The sequence below is a fragment of the Aptenodytes patagonicus genome, chromosome 13 (assembly GCF_965638725.1).
Source record: "Aptenodytes patagonicus chromosome 13, bAptPat1.pri.cur, whole genome shotgun sequence".
In the NCBI taxonomy this organism is placed as follows: domain Eukaryota; kingdom Metazoa; phylum Chordata; class Aves; order Sphenisciformes; family Spheniscidae; genus Aptenodytes; species Aptenodytes patagonicus.
In genome coordinates this window covers 3,395,321-3,412,464 of record NC_134961.1, presented here as the reverse complement: position 1 = coordinate 3,412,464, position 17,144 = coordinate 3,395,321, and the positions used below count along the sequence as shown (strand labels likewise).

The 17,144-nt window shown below is 41.7% G+C and overlaps 1 protein-coding gene across 1 annotated transcript in view; it reads right to left on the bottom strand.

Moving 5' to 3' along the window:
• The window catches only part of LOC143166677 (protein cramped-like), a gene marked incomplete at its 5' end in the record, with an annotated part of 55,258 nt that overhangs the window by 3,864 nt on the left and 34,250 nt on the right, over positions 1-17,144 (bottom strand). Inside the window, 11 exons of the mRNA XM_076351267.1 lie at positions 1,608-1,753; positions 2,402-2,566; positions 2,850-3,084; positions 4,455-4,535; positions 5,109-5,287; positions 6,283-6,387; positions 7,102-7,183; positions 8,417-8,491; positions 9,156-9,337; positions 12,713-12,890; positions 15,321-16,586. Of these exons, the coding sequence (XP_076207382.1) occupies positions 1,608-1,753; positions 2,402-2,566; positions 2,850-3,084; positions 4,455-4,535; positions 5,109-5,287; positions 6,283-6,387; positions 7,102-7,183; positions 8,417-8,491; positions 9,156-9,337; positions 12,713-12,890; positions 15,321-16,586 (2,694 nt within the window). The remainder of the gene's footprint in view (positions 1-1,607; positions 1,754-2,401; positions 2,567-2,849; positions 3,085-4,454; positions 4,536-5,108; positions 5,288-6,282; positions 6,388-7,101; positions 7,184-8,416; positions 8,492-9,155; positions 9,338-12,712; positions 12,891-15,320; positions 16,587-17,144) is intronic.

Below are 17,144 nucleotides of genomic sequence, written 5' to 3'. Positions count from 1 at the left end.
GTGTGTGGAGTCTGAAGCTGCCAAGGGCACATTAAAACAGCATGAGCTTGCTGCAGCTTCTGGTTACAAGGTCTGTACAGAACCTCCTTACTCAAATCCAAAGGGCAACGGAGGAATGACGTTTTCCTTCCATCAGGGCAAGCCCCCACAAAGTTACAAGGTACATGATGTTACACTGAGTCAACGACTGTAAACTGTAGGACAATTAAGATTGGAAGGGAACTGAAGAGGTCTCTAGTTCAACCTCCTGCTCAAAGCAGGTTCACCTAGGAGGACGGACCAGCTTACTCAGGGCTTTATCCATGTTAGTCGTAAAAAGCTCTGAAGACAGACGCTGCACAACGTCTCTAGGCAACCTGTTCCCCTGCCTGACTGTCCTCAGGGTGAAAAAGTTTTTCTTTATATGTAGTCAGAACCTTTCTCAGTTCAGCTTTTGCTCTGATTCCTCCCACCATGCATCACCACTCTGTGAAGGGCCTGGCTACATCTTTGTGATGACCACCCTGCAAGTACTGGCAGGCAGTTAGGTCCCTCCTGCCCCGACGCCTCCTCCAGGTTGAACAAGCCCAGTACCATCAGCCTTTCCTCACAGACGGGTGCTTCAGCCCCCTAATCATCTTGGTGGCCCTCTGCTGAACTTGCTCCAGTTTATCTATGCCTTTCCTGTATTGGGTGCTCAAAACTGGTCACAATATTCTAGACGTGGTCTCACAGCTGTTGAGTAGAGTGGGATAATCGCCACGTTGTTCAGCCTACTAGGTATTCTCCTGCTGAAACAGCCCGCGACACTGTTGGTCGTCTTAGCTGCCACAGAACATCCTGGCTCATGTTCAGCTTGCCGTCTGTCAAGATGCCCAGGTACTTCTCAGCAGAGCTGCGTCCTAAACAGTCAGTCTCCAGCCTATAGTGCTGTCGGGGTTATTCCTTCCCACGGGCAGGACTTTGCATTTGTCCTTGCTGAATTCCGTAATTTTCCTGGCAGCTCATTCCTCCAGTCTGTCTCTGTCCCTCTGAAAGGGAGCTCTGTCCTCAAGCGTATCAAAGCCTTAGTAAATGCTAGTCTTCACTCTACCCCTCCAAAAGGTTTCAAAACAGAAGGATAATTCTACCAACAGAGAAAATAACTCAGCAGCATAAGGACCTGCCGTTCTCTCAGGTAACTCAGTATTAGCCATTTCCTGCTTCTTCCTTCTGGACCTATGTATTTTTTCTACCAGTCCTCCGACTGTACTGTAGCTGCATCAGTATTAACCTTTCTCTCATCTTTGGTATTTTCAATTCCTGCTCTACAAAGCAGGACACACAAAACAGAAGGATTACAACTCTGTCGAAACAAAGATATGTCCAACAAGGTAAACACGACCTCCCCCAGCAAAAAGAACCTGGGTCGAAGGTGCTCCCAACAGCTTCCTGCACCAGCTCTGGTGCAGTATACCCTCAAGTCATTTTACATCTTTCTGTTAAGACTGTAACCCTGTTTTACTAAGCTAAAGTGCAGATGTCAAAGCATCTTTGCCTTAAGTATCTCAGGAAGGTATGACGGACAATATACAATAACACTGCTCTAAAAAAGGAAGCAGACAGCTGGATGTAATTTGATGACATACCTCTGCTACATCTGCCAGAGACCGTGACACAAAAGAGTCCCGTGAGTTTCCATCCAGAAGGCTGGGTCCCAGTAAGGAGGTGCCACTGGCAGTCCCAACAGGAGTTGGCAACATTTTTCGTCCCTTCTCAGGGGAGATGAAACTTGCTATAAAGAACAGGCACATCAGTAAGTCACTGCACTGAATGTTTGCAATTGGGAGGATAAAGAGAAGGACAAGGAAATTGAAAATGGAGGACAGATATCTATTTATCGCTTAAAAATTATGTCTTACCAGCGTGAACACCATCAGCACGCTGCTAACAGTACAGAGACTCATTACACTGGCCCCATTAAATACTAATTAAAAAAAACCACCAACCAAAGCCCAAACAAACCCAGTGATCTCACGTCTTTGGGATTATGCTCACCAAGCACAGAACGGAGTCTATTTTTCCAACAGCAGAGCCAAGGGCATCTTTTCATTTTGGCAGAGCAGCCAAAATGTCTCAACCTATCTGATGAGTCAGGCTCCAAACAGACTACAAAGAACTGCCAAGGAATTATTTGTCCCAAGGTAAGGGCCCCAATCTAGCAATAGGATCTTTTCAGGAACAGACTTGTAAAGAGAAGGAAAACGGTCTGAAGGCAGCACTGTTGAAATGAAAGCAAGAAGTAAGGGAAGAATTCGACAAATGTCCTACTGGGTTTATGATTTTCCAAAGGATTCACTTGTAATAAACAGTGCTTTTTTTTTTTTTTTTTTTTGAAAGGGAAGAGCTTTTTTGTTGCAGTTCTCTGCATACTGACACTTACAAAACAAGCTGCTGAGAGACGAGTCTGTGGAGTCATTGGGGTACCACTGGGGATCATGGCTGGGAGAGGCAATCCAGTTCTGTTGAGGACTACTGGATGGGGATGGAAGACTTTTGGAGCTGTCACTGCCGTTCAGCTTTGCAGGAGAGAGAGAAACACCTTCACCTGTAAGCCAATGTCAGGAATCACTGATTCAGTCAATGCGGTAAAGCTACAGGACACTACACCAATTTATGTTTAGAAAGGGGAAAAAAACCCAACAACCAACAAAAAACCACCTATATATGCTAGAAAATAAAGGCTAGGCACATAATTTTATTTCCAACAGATATTAAAAAAACCCCAAAAAACCCAAGAACTGCTTCCTGGAAAAGTTTCTGCTGACATGTAAGATGACAGGGATTTTTTTTTAAGTTAATGGGAAGACTTTAGCCAAGCTCAGACTTACTGTATTGACCAGAGCTGATAGCTATTTCAATGATAGAATCACTGATTTGAGTGGCAGGTTCCCCTTGAGAAAGCACATCTTCAGGTGGTCCAGGCAGCGAAATATCCAAGAGAGCAGAAACATTGGGAGGAGAGAGCCGGGTACTGGAAGCCTCTGATGAGGGAAGCGGAGGGGTGGAAAGACCATTTTGGAGGGGAGTCTTGGACAGTTCTGACAGAGAAAGGACTGATGCGCCCTGTTACAAGAAACAGAGTTAATTGTTCATAAATTTATGAAGGACTTGGAAATCCGTCTGAAAAGCAACAGCTTAGCTCCTAAGCATCAGATTAAGATCAGACTTTAAGGAAAAAAAAAAAGACGACTAATAATCCAGCAGCTAATATTCCTGAAATTTTAGGAATATATTATTTATATAATAAATTTGTTTGGTTTTTTTTTCCACAAAAAATATCTGTAAGCATAAACAAATATGCTTCAGCCCATATCCTGCCAAATCATCTGAAAAAATACGGGTCTGTAACATTCCAAAGAATATTTAATACAGCCTACGTAACAGAAACAAGCATAATAATAAAATTAACATGATTTTGATGAACCTACAAGACAGTTCTTAAGAATTAAGTATTAATTTGCCTTTGTATAGGCAAAAAACCTGTAACTGCTTGAAGGGTATATAAATATTTTAAACTGCTAACTCACTCCTCTTTACAGCCAGACTTCCCAAAACTCAACTGATCTTTTTTGAGGAGTCTCATTATTAATACCTCATCATAGAACTGTTTGTGGTTTTTTTCTGATGTAGTATATACAAAGCTGTCCTGAGAGCAAGAACCAGAACCTAAGGCCCCGTTACCACAAACGAATGCCTAGTAGGTCCATGTCCTAACATCTGTGCTATTAAAAAAAAAAAAAAAAAAAATTCTTCTCCTCCTTTATGCTCTCCAATCAAATTAATTTGACCTTTTTCACATGTACCTGTCACAGAAGGGTGGAAAGTGCCTCCACTGGAAAAAAGAAAAGCCTGTATTCTGAGGCTTGAGTATCTAACGCAAGGTCCTGGATCCCACTGGAGAAGGAAGTTGGGGTAGGATGATGACACTTACAACTTAGGTGCTGCCACAGTTACTTTTTAAGTATCTATGTCTTATTGGATCCAGCATAAAGAAAAGTGATTCTCTGAAGAGGATGCTGGCATTACAATCACGCTTTTAGTCTTAATATTCCTTCTTTAGCAACATACAAGCAGCGGGACTGCCAATTGCTGAAATCTTTCTTTATGAAGTCTAAAATACACACGTACGATATAGCACAGCAATTATAAACTCCTCCACTGTATCAAGAAATACGTAAAACCTGTTTGTCCTTCAGAGGTCAGAGACTGTCAGCTTCGCTTTGCTTTTTTAGAGAATGGTACCCACATAACTTCAAGCAGCTTTCCTAAATCCCTTTCTTTAAATTTCTTCAGATGCTAGAGATTTCAATTCTCACAAAACAGTACCAATGGCGTACAATTACCTGGGAACAAGGGGTTTTAACTAGTAATACCAGTGGTGTTTTCAGAACATTACCTATTTCATACAACTGTTCTTTCAACACATACTCTACCTGGAAGCCATCAGGAACTGCCTCCTGCTCATGCCGTGTTGGTAGGCTGATGAATGGAACCCGACACCCAGGGCCCGAGCCCTAGAAGCACAACAGAAATCATGTGAGTGACAAACATTTACACAAAATGCTGCAAATAGAGCTGGGGAGGTAAGAGACAAGTGCCTATCACCGTTTATGCATACTCCTTTTACATATCGTGCCTTTCAAAATCGTCCATCAACTCCCTGAGAAAATGACACGGACCAACATGTATCTTGGGTCTCAATGAAAGAAACTGCAAGGAGAAATCACAGCTTCCATTCCAAATACATCCCTAAAAGTCCCTGTTTTGCCCCAAATTCCCTCCTGAATTACTGTCTGTTGAAATGCTACTGTTTCTTTTCAAGCCCAGATTTCTGGATGGCCAACTTCAACAGTCTCACAGCTGAAAGCTGTTCTATAGGATGGAAATCTGTTCAATGTGATGATGATCTGATCCCTCAACCCTGAAATACGCACTATACAACATAGATTGGGTTTGCCATGATAAAAGTGTTTAACAGCAAGCTCCAGGAGAAAGCTCGCTGAAGCAGTCATTAATAATACAGCTTTTTTACACAATGAAAGAGCGAGACACTGAACTACTTTAAAAAGCATGCTCAAGAGACTGACCTCTACAGTGGTGATGGAGCCTCCATTCTGATGCACTACTGTTGACTCCTGCCCTGTTACCACCGTGGTCACTCCATCTGGTGACAGTGGAGATACACCCGACAAACCATCTGCATCCAGGACAGGCACAGGGCTACCAGGGATAATACCAGCACTTTTAGCTGCCAAGTCGATAGCACCTTTTGTGAAACAAAAAAGCAAAAAACACATTGCAAGCCTTTTCTTCAGGCAATTACTTTGTTGTGACTCATCTAAAAGGTGATTTTTTAAAAGTTGCCCAGAGTCAAAACTTAAACACATGCAAAAAGCAAAAATGGTAATTATCTGATCAGCTGTATCAGTTGTTCCTCTTCAAAGTATAACATTTCTTTCAGCTAAAATGTTTAATTTTTCTGCCCTGTTCCAACATGTTATCAGGTATATCAAAACAGTTTAGAGGAACATCCCAGCCCTCCCCCCGCCCTTTCCCTCTATTTTTTTTTCTTTTTTGTCCTGCAAATGGTTAAGTACTTGGTTATGCAATTTCTAGAAATTTCATACGGTTTACTAGAGGAGCTATAAAAACAACACAGCCTTATTTTGTTATCTTGCCTCTAGCAGCCATTTAGATTCAATATAAAAAATTCTTATGTTGTTGCAGGGTCAACCTCACCCAGATCTTTTCAAATCCACTTAAAACATCTGACTGTCTTCCCATCACAGAGAATCCTCTAAGTAAAACAGAGGCAGGTATTGCTTTCACCTCACTAATCATTCTAATTAAGGGACCCATTCTTTTGTTGCAAGACAGTATTTGCTTGGAGTACACCAGCATGTTGTTTTCTTGTAGAATTCATAATCCCATGTTAGTAGATAAGCTGTTTGCAAGTTTCTTTCAAATATGTCACAACCCCTTTTCAAAGTGGTCTGACAACAAACCATCACAAATTCTAACCCCTTGCTTTGCCTGCAGGTCAGACACAGTGAAGGAACCTAGTTCAAGGCTGTCCCACCACTGACTGCTCCCTTTCTGCAGCCACACAAAGTCATAGAAAGTAAAGTTGTCATTAACACAGCTGTTTTCTTTAACTTCCAAAGGCACTAATGATTTTACCTAGGAAATAGAAACCAACAACGTAACATCATACAGATCACAACAGACCGTGACACTCATTCTGTTTAAGAAGTGACTTACTGGACAGATGGTTGGTAGCCTGTGTTGGAAGAACTTTGGGCACAATCGGACGAGAAACAGCAGCTTTAGTCAGTGAGGACTGGATTGGCCGAAACGAACCTCTCCCTAGGGTGAAGGATTAAATACCTCTCAAGCAAATGAAATCTAACATCTTTAAAGCAGAGCACAACACAGTTCAGTGGAAGCAAACAAATTCCAAGCAGTAGCGAGCTCCGGAAATGCAAGTAGTGGAGACGAGTAGCGGAGTGGAAACAGACTTGAAATACCAATGCAAGCTAACCAGTGCCTTATCACAAAAATGCAACAGCAAGTGTTGCTGTGTTCTTGAAGCTGTCTCATGTTGATTTTGAGATTTAAGCCGAGATGGGGGATCACCTGTGCTACCATTGTACTCAAGAGTGTATTAGCAGAAAAGGGCAAATGGGCAGTACATTGATTATAGTGTATGAGATTTAAACAGTACTAGGAAAAGTCCATTAAAAAATCTAGACAAATTATTACACCCTACAGAACAAAAATTCTTATCTAAGTAATTTATTCCAAAATTTTGTCTCCCTGTAGAGAACTCCTTACTCTTCCCTGCTTTCAATACTGGGAAACGGAAGAAAAAAATTTCTATCATAATCATGACTTGCTTAACAATGATGGAGAACAATCACATCATCCTGTAGGAAGTGACTCAAGCAACTAGTAAAGGACTCTGTGGTTTTGAAAGGATGTTTTCCTCTTTTTAGAAATTATTCCTTTATGCAGTTTTAAGAGACACTTTCTAGTCCATCTCATGGCAGCATAAAAGGGATAGAAGACATGCAGACTCACCTGTAATGGATGAGTTGGATAAGATAGAAAAGGAACAGACATGCTGGGATGGATTTCCAGATGGCCTCGGGAGCAGTGTTCTCTATGTGGGAGAAACAACAATAAACCAGAACATATTTAAACACAGAACAGAGGGTAAAGCTCATCTTTTAAGGCACAGAAGTTCATGATACCTTCCAGAATAAGCAGAGTATTTACACGGCGTGACTATCATGCAACAGACACAGCAATAAGGTCTGTGTAATCTTGAGAAAGAAGCTACAGACAGGAATCATGTGTTTTCTCTGTAAACTACTCTAAGAGAAAATTTCCACATGGACAATTCTCAGAGAAATGCTAATTAGAACTATATTCCTTTCTGATTATACTTGTGGTAATTTTCAAATCTCCCACAGAGTTACAGCAGTGATCTTAAGGATGGGATCTAGCCTGTGTGCAAACTGATCTTCCATTACAATTAATCAAGTGTGAATTCATGAGGCAGCTGTATGTACTTGGGAGCTCTTAAAACAAATGGAATTGCATAGACCAGAAAATCTCAGTACCAGAAAACAGCATGTATGTGATTTCTAGGTCTCCTACTCTTATACAGAGCAGAAGAGACAAAAGGGTATATTGACACTCGGTAACTTTGTTTTCCCTAAACAAGTTTCCATTATTTTGGTTTTAGATTTCTTGTATGTTCCCCACCTGCAGTTTCACAGTGGCACGTGCCTTTTTGCTGGGTTATCAGAGTAGTCTAAGGGAGGTTAACGCCTGCCTACCACCAAAGTTCCATGACAACAGGCTACCTCTTCCATACATCTCTTTGCAAGACCCATTTGTTCCAGAAATCATTGTTCTTTTAAATAGTGTTATGTTTTATTTCACTACAGAGGTTTATACCCACCCCAGTTTAACAGCCATTAGTGCGTAGGAAGCAGGAAAAAATACCTAAAGGGGGATCTTGTTGCATTAGCACTGACAGCTCTAACAATGACAGACCAGGATACCACGTGAACACACTGCCTGTGCATCAGTACCAGCAGGCCCAAACAGCAGAACCTGCTTTCAGGTGAGGGCCTTTTTTATTTTTTCCAAACTACCTCATGCACTGGACTACTACTGTTGCTGACATTCCTCACATAGGGAATGTAACATGGCTGGCTACAATATAGACTAAAATGCTTGTTCCTTCATATGTTCAGCTTCACTCTTCCAGCGGATGTACGAGGGAAGTTCAGGGTTTTTTCAGTTAGGTGCAAATCAGTATAGCCTTACTGATATCTACTCAGGAAGCAAAACAGGCATTTCACACTTTGCAAATTGGTCTGACCTGTACTACTAATGGCTTCCGCAAGTGCCTGTTCCGTAACTTCCTCGGCTTTGGCAAGAAGAAGTCCGACTGCATCTGGACAAGAGCAGGAAATGCATTAGAAAGTATTTTAAGCATGCAGACACAGAATAAATTATACCCCCCAGACTCTGTTTTTCAGTAAAGTTATAACTATTTATTAAAATACTGCGTTTTGTTTCAGACAGTAGAATAATCTTTCTGCTAGAGTAGGAAAATTTTCCACCAGGCATGGTTTTTTTTCTTCTTGTTTTACGGAGATAAAGCTTTCTCCCAAAAAAGCCATTTCACTTCTTAGCTACTGCAGCTTGCCAGAAGTTGTTAGTGAGACTGTATATATAAAAATAAAATGAGTATTTGAATTTAATACAGCAATGAGGTATTAAAAGTAGCTGCACGATAAGAAGGATATCAGTTTTGCTAGACCTGGCAAATATATTTGCTGGAGCAACTTAATTAGAGAGTGAACCAGTTTCATCAGGCTGTGTGATGGCATTCAGATTCAGGCCTGAAGAGGTGATGTCACTTCAAAGCAGAGTTACATAGTCAAAATCTGACTAATCTCAGCTAATAAAATGTTATGCTTGAGCATCACTAGAAGCACTGCTTCATAGGGAAGCCCATACTTGCTGATGAACCAAAAAAACCCCTGTAATACCGACTAGAAGCTGGTTCAGGCACAATATGCTACTTTTTTCATTCATTCAGTCATCTCACTTACACTGATTGTATCTAAGTGCTGCCGGAAGGTCAGTTCTGCTTCTTTGCTAGGCAAGAACAGTTTCCCATGGCGGCTGTTGGGTGGGAGAGTTGTAGGAACTGCAAAGAGTCCACCATCCGCATCAGTGCTTCCAGAACTTGAAGGACCAGCCACCAAGAGAGGTCTAGGGAGGTTTCTCAAACCTAGAAGATTTTGACAGCAATTTAAATGAAGTAAAGTGAAAACAAAAAGAAAGTAACTCTTTAGTAATTGGAGGATCATACAGAGAGCTGGGACTTAATGGATCCTGGCTCTGCCACCATCTGCTTGTGAACTCAAATCATGAAACTCTTGATACTTCAGTTTTCCCACCTGCAAATTGACAGTATTTACCTGCTTCACAAGGACACTGCAAACATTCACTTGCTTTGAAATCCTTGGAAGAAGGGGGTTAAATGCAATTTTACGCTACTAAAGAAACTAGAAGTTAAGCAGCCAGTTTTAAGCCCCACACAGACCATGTTAACCAGTTTATCTATTCAGCCTGTAGAAATACTTGAAGGCCCTTCCCACTAAACAAACTATATATCCACCATTCCTTTTGTAGGGGAAGGTAATACAAACACAGACTCATTCTACAATGTTTATATTTTATTTACGCTCCCCACCACCACCCTGTGGTGATTCCAAGTGCAACCCCAATAAAGCGATTCTGGTGACAGAGAAAGAGCAGGGATCAATTTACCAAAATACCTTCCAAAAGATGGATTGTCTTAGAAATACATTTGGCACATTGAAATAACGGCATCTGGTCCAAGTAAAAAACGTCTTCGTTTACATTGAACTTTAAAAAATACTGTAGGATTCCACAGTGCTGTGCCCACTCTGCAGGCATCCAGCTAGGATGAAAACCAGTATTGTCAGTATGTCATTCTGAGATGACCAAGAAGCGTACCTGCCTCTCTTCCACAGAAGTGCTTGCTGTGCATAAAACATCGGGTTTCATTACAACAGAGAGTAACGGCTATTTTCACACTCGTATTGCACTCATACTTGTCACGGTGCTCCAGCCTCTATTGCTGGGCTGGAGATCTCAGCTGGCAGGCAGCAGGCACCTGACTCACCCAGAGGGGGAAGAAGCAAGGTGGGCAACGATCCCTAGTCATGCCCGCTGCCCTAGGCAGGAATACAGTACAGCACAAGCTTGGGCCACCCTAAGGCAGAGATGGGTATACGCAACAGTATTCAAGAAGTGTTCTGAAGAACATGAAGCTTTATTTACCTAATAAACCTGCAGGTTTTATTATCCTCCTATTTAAAAGATGAAATTGCCACCCTCCACCCTGCTGCTCTAGATTCGGTTGTTTTTCCAAAGCTTAGTTAAAATTAGTGTGCCAATGTATCTAAAAATCAATTCCAGGCAGACATATAAATTTGTGCCTCCTGCCTGACCAGGAGTTAGAGAGAATTGTTAAAGATAATACACATGATATTATCTTTAAAAAAAGCAATAAACGGATGCAACTATAATTACGTAACGATATTTTAAGCACTACAGGTGATGTTGCATCACAGCTGCTGCTTCACTTTTTCTAAATCTCTTTGCATGATTCTTCTTATCCTCTCTTTTGTCTCTCCAGCTACCTGCGTGGCTTTTGTGGAACTGTCAGTTTGCTAACACTTTCAGTTCTTCTGGAGTAGACACAGGCTATCTTCTAATCTTTATTTTCTACTGAGAAGGCCAAATCAATTTATCTTTAATTAAAAAAACCCAGAAGACGAAAACCAAAAAGCAGTTAGCACCTAGACGGACTCAGGACCAAAGTCTATGAGGGAAGGCACCTAGAAGGCTCATCACCAAAAGTAACCTAGCAGTTTGCTTTCTGACAGCCAAATTACTGCAGTCACTTAATAGCACTGCATGTGAGGATACAAAGAAGCTTGATAATTACTGTATACTAAAGGTTGCAGACCACAAACAATCCTATTTTAGATCCAGAACACCCTTATCAGGGCTGATAAAAGGCATTCAGTTTGTCTACCAAAACAACACAACTTAGGGTGAAGGTATCAGACTTGCTTGGGTATCTGTGTGACGTGCTGGATGCCATTACCTGAGGCCCAAGCTGAGTGCATTACCCCAGGCAGAACTGCTGAGAAGCTATACTAATTAACTAGGTAGAATGTTGTACTGAACACACTTTTACTGCTCCTCTGTTCAAGCCAAACAGCTCAGCTGAAGCCAACTTGGCTATAGAATCATAGAACCATTAAGGCTGGAAAAGACCTCTAAGATCATCGAGTCCAACTGTCAACCTACCTTTGGTACTGTACAAAAGCAGGAATACATAGTCTGTATTTTTCACGTCCTGACTTTGCACTAAAGACTATGTGTTTCATTATGGTATCTTAAACCATAGTGCTGCACAACCCTACTTGTAATTCAGTGATGCGAATCAAAGACTAACATGGACAATTATATTTGGTTTTGAATCAATGAAGCTCTGTGTAAACAGAACAGGTGTCTGTTTCTAAGAGATCAGATACAAAGCATTGTTATCTTCTTGCTGTTTCTGTCTGGTATCCTCAGCGGATGATCCTTACCGTTACTTAAAAGGCTTCAGAAAGGATTCTCAAGGCATTAGGGCAGCATAAAGTACAATCTCGTAAAAATGAATTTTGCAAACTAAGTAAGCTTGATTCTACTTGCAAGTCTGATTTAAAAAGGTATGTCCTTCAGGCCTGTGTATCTTACTGAAATGTAACAATTTATCTGCTTGATCTATTAAATTATTGGCTTTTTACTAGATATTTAAGTAAGTACGTCCTTGTCTGCAAGTAAGCTTTAGACAAAGATGAAATTGCTATAATGCCATTCTAAAATGAAAACCACACAGAGCACTAAGTATGTTTTACAGCATCGGTTAAATTGCTCATGGTCCACTGCTTCTTACAGCACGGGTGTGAAAAGGACAGCATAAGAATCACAATAGTTCCCAGTAACCCTGACACCTTCACAGACTTTTCTAAAGTCATAAAACGTTTGCTGGCAAATGCAACGGGACTGAAGAATAGAACTGAAATTCTTGGTCTGCATGGCTAGGGCTCACAAGTTATAGCAGCTGTACCTTCTATTAAAAGAAAAGGTAATTCATAATCATTCCGTATTTTATAATGGCAGAATGGCACAGAAAATTTTCAGTAATTGTTTTATCAACAAACTTTACACCATATATTTACTCTCCTGCTCTGTAAGCCCTCACTCTGTTGAGATCCCACGCCCTGTATCAGTCAGCTCCTAACAAACACCAGCATCTTCTGTAGGAGAGACTCGTGAGAGTTCTTCCAGGCTGTAAACTGTATTATTGGCACACATTGTTTTTCAAGGTTCAAAGAAGCACTGAATTTAGGACAACTCTAAAGCAAATTAACACATACCAATGTTCTGAAACAGTTAAGTTCGTAAAAGTAAGAACACTCATTCTCCCAGCGTTACATTACTGGGACGTGCTCATCATGGTACAAGGTGCTCATGGCCTGGGTCTGATCTCTTGAAATGGATTTTTATGAATACTCACCTGAGGAGCTGGAAGCAGCACCAGGAGAAAAAGTCTTGTTGTTGCGAAGGGCAGACTGATTTCGTGCACAACCTGGACTCCTGGTGCTGATGGCAATCACCTTTCCCGGAGGAGTCAGTGACTGCTCCTCTTGAGCAGGCTTTATAGGGGATGTGGCCACAGAGCTCATCTCGGGCGTCTAAAAATGCACACACATTACATGAATATTGTGTACTGTTACAAGAAGTATATTGTTAAACTCATTCTACTTAGGAAGCTTAAAAAAAATAATAATCTGACATACTACAACATCTTTAAGTACCCTAACCAATACCTCTGTGTGTGTGCGGTGGGCAGCTGAAATTCCCTGCCTGTGCATTTAGCAGTGTTAAACATCATCGGTTCAATATCATTAATTTATGTTACAATCGGGTTAACACTACACAAGCTTCAGTGTGCTGGACTACCCCAGGATAAAAAGGAAAAAAAAAAAAAGAAATAGAAAAAAGGTAAAGACACAGAATTGTCACACTAATGGAAAAGGTGTTGGTTTTAATTCAGTGCAAAATTAATTTTCATAAACTCTACCTATCCAGAGAGCACCTCTGGTTGGAAGTATACTTGGACAAAAATACTTTGCTCTTAATTCTAATCAAGTAGAGACCAATAGTTTTGAACTTCTTCCCATCCCTTCTCCTATTTCATACTGTAATACAGCACTGACAAGAGGCACATGGCAAGGTGCTTACTAATTTTCCAGGCCTATCCAGTTCTTTCATTATGTTGTTTAAATGCTTTTCTAGAAAATGCTCCCTTTTTAAGGAATCTGTGTGCAATCACAGGCATAAAATTACCACCCACACTTGACTGCAATGCAATTTGCTATAGTTTGCTTTATGCTGGTAATCTTCATTTAAAGGAATGAACCACAGCACAGTTGGCCATTTTAGCTTTGTTACATATTATCTTGAGAAAACAGCAAGGATCTAGACTATCAATCCTTCCGCTGTTAAAGTACCCTGTGGCAAAAATATTATGGTTCCTGCCATTATTTGATGAAATGCAGAGGATTTAAGAGACAAAACTTTCAAAAAGTCTACAGTACTTTCAATTAGGCAGTATCATCCTCGCCTCTTGAATATGTATCAGTCCCACGACATTCATTGCCACAAGAAGAGTATCTCTTTTTCTGAAAAACAGCCAGTATAAAGTGGTATTTGACAAATAAAAGTATACGTTACTTTTCATTGGAATGTACGATATGGTACATATCTGAAAGAATTATTTTTCAGGAGCACTACACTACTTTGATTAAGACACTAAGAGTGCTGAAGTGACGGGAAAACACTTGCAAATAATAACTGCTGGGTTTTTTCCCCCCTCTTCTATCCCTCTCCCCCCAAGTCTAAGGAGATGTCCTTCCTTCTAGTTCGTGATTGTTTCATCATGTCATCCCTGGCTGTCACATGTGTCACCAGAAGTAAAAGTAGATGCCGAAAGAGGAGACATTGTCACAGACCTCTGAGATGTCAGACCAAAAGTCTTTACAGTTTAAACAAAGTCTATATCTGGAGCTATATCTGAGCAAAGATGGTTTTAAATTTATAAAATCCTACCTTCTATGTCTATAAAATCAGGATCAAAAGGAGCTTGGGGGGGGTGGGGGTGGTAAATCTGTGCCAACAAAGAAAGATCAAAGAACTATGTGTGTTTGGGAATAGTGATACATTTGCAGCCTATGCTGGAAATACAATGCAAATGGTATCTTTAACTTATCGTATCTCCAGCACAGGAATTCAGTCTCATCTGGTGAATTCAGTGTCCTTTTGGTCTTTAAAAGGATGTTTTACTAGGTTTCAATCGGTTGCACTAGGTGGAAACGGCTGCCCCGGTATCACAGGGACAGGTCTTAAACATTGGTTACAATGCACAAGAAGGAAAGCAAGTTCATTCCCGGTTGTCTGCCTAAGGAAGAAGATATTTTTCTGGGTCTGTTAAACAACTACCCTAGAGCCTGGGAGCTTTTACAAAAATCACTGTGGCAGACACAGTTATATTGGCTATGCTATCCCAAAAAAATGAATTCTTTTCACACTTACACTTAGTGTAACTTGAACTACACAGACACTGGAAATTAAGGGTTGCACTTTTCATGTGGAATATTAATCTCACCTAGGCTCCCTCTGTCATCTAGGCTCCATTTCCCACAGAAGGTTGGACCAGATGATCTTCCAAGGTCCCTTCCAACCTGGGCTGTTCTTTAGTTCTATAAACCTGAGAGAATAGAAGGCACCTACCCAACCTAACCCCATGACTGATCTTTTCAGTAGTCACATTAAATGTTCACTGTAATACCATTGAGACTCACAGCAAACCAGAAACTAAAAGGTAGTGTAAAAAGCAAATGCAGCATGTTGAGGAAAAGTCCGCTCTGTAGCAAGCCGGGTTGTGGTGGTGTTTGGGTTTTGTTGTTGTTTTTGTTTGGGTTTTTTTGTTTTTTTTTTAAACACAGGAATCTCCAAGATCTTGACAAGGCTGGTCACTGATTTACTATGAAAACAGAACTGGGCAATTATTCCCCAGATCAAGTGAGAGTTTAGCATCTGGAGCATGAACAAGAACTACTTACTGGTTTGGGATTGACTTCAGTAGAGATGAGTTTTAAAAGGCAGTTTAGGAGTCTCTGCTTGTGAAAGGTGGTACATGAAGGAACAGCACTTGACTCAGATGTTTGCTCCCTAGCATCCTGGGCTTCTGGCTCCAAGACGGCCAGCCAGTCATATTCCAGCTGCAACTTGTTCGGTTTGCCCATCATGAGGTAGACTTCAGCCAGCGTAAGGCTCTCAGAAGTTCGCAGGCTCCATCCTTCTTCTCTAACCTGTTGAGAGAGCCGGCTTGGGTCATCCTTGAGAGACTTTGTACTAGATTGTCCCTGAGGTGGAGGTGGAAATGAGGAGCCCAGCTTCTCTTGAGAATCCTCCATTACTGCATCTGTTATATCCTTGGCACAAGCATCAAGCTGCTGGCCCTGGCTGTGGCTAGCCTGAGTTTCGTATCTGGATGGGCCACTGCCGGGTGAAGCCACACCACCTCGCGGTAGCTGTGAATAGGAGTCAGATGTCTCTGTGCTCCTCCCACTTGGAAAAGCCACAGGAGAAGTATCACCAGCTGCTGGAGTAGAGTCTTTCCCATGCAGTTTGTCTGTGCAAGAACACTTCTCTGGGACGATCAGGTCCTGACAGGACTTCATGTACCGTGGGAATGGATCAAGCAGAGAGAGCTCCTCCACATCAGGGATCTTACTGCAAGCACAAGCTGTGCTGCACGATGGTAACACAGTTGCTTGGTCACTAGCCAGGGCCTCCCTGCCCTCCACACAGAAGGCCGCTGAGCTCAGCTTTTCGTGGTTCCCTCCTGGATCTTGAAGTCCAGAAGGCGGTTTTTGGAGAGAATTAGTGATGCCAAGATTGGAGGCTGTTCCTTCCACCAGGCCAGTCTCCGGGGCACCATCTTCAGTGCTTGCAGAAACTTCAGCTGTGGGCTGAGAGGTTCTGCTTGACTCTGTAGTGCTCTCTGCCCTTCCAACACCCTTACCTTCTGTTCCCCGCGTGTATTTTAGCTGTCCCCTAGCTGTTCCCTGACCACTCTGTATGCCTAAGATCTGTGCAGGGGGTAGTAAGTGAGAGTCTTTCGTGTTCTGTTTGCATTTGCCAGTTTCCTGCCAATGCACTGTGCAGAAAGCCTTGGAGTGGACCACTCTGGCTACCCCAGGCAGCGGAGTGAGTGTACAGTTCTCTCCTGGAAAGAGATGGAGCATCACTTTCTCCTCTGAGAAGCTGCCTCTTGTTTCCGAGTCTCTGGAGTCTTGAAGCTGCCGTTCTTCTAGTGTTTTACGCTAAAAAAAGACGTGTCAAAGAATACAACGATCATCTGCCCCTTCCAAACAAACACCCGGTAGCCTATTTCGCAAGTTAAAAAAAAAAAAAAAAAAAAAAGAAAGTAGCTGATCAAGGACACGTCCTCTATTCAGCACAGACATGAAGACTCTATGATCAGAAATTAAGTTCTTTTGTGGGGATAAGGACTACACTGAAGACCTGCTACAAGCACAAACTAAATCTCTGTTCCAGACAAAATTACTTATCTCTGCTTCACACACCTTTGTAACTGTAAAAGAACCCAACCAACCAACAAACCCCAACAAAACCAAGCAAAAAAACCCCAACGTCACTGCACAGCAAAACAGACTCCCCTTACTGTGCAGTAACCTCCACCTTACGTGTTTTGACACCCTTCTAAGTTTCAAGTGCTATGCTGCTACTTCTTCCCAGGCTCACAAATTAAAAAGAAAAGCCTGAATTAAAGGACTAAGAACAGGATACAGCATACCAGTCAACAGGAGAACAGAATGGCTGTTAACTCACAAATCCTTCTACTCCATGGATCAAAGTTC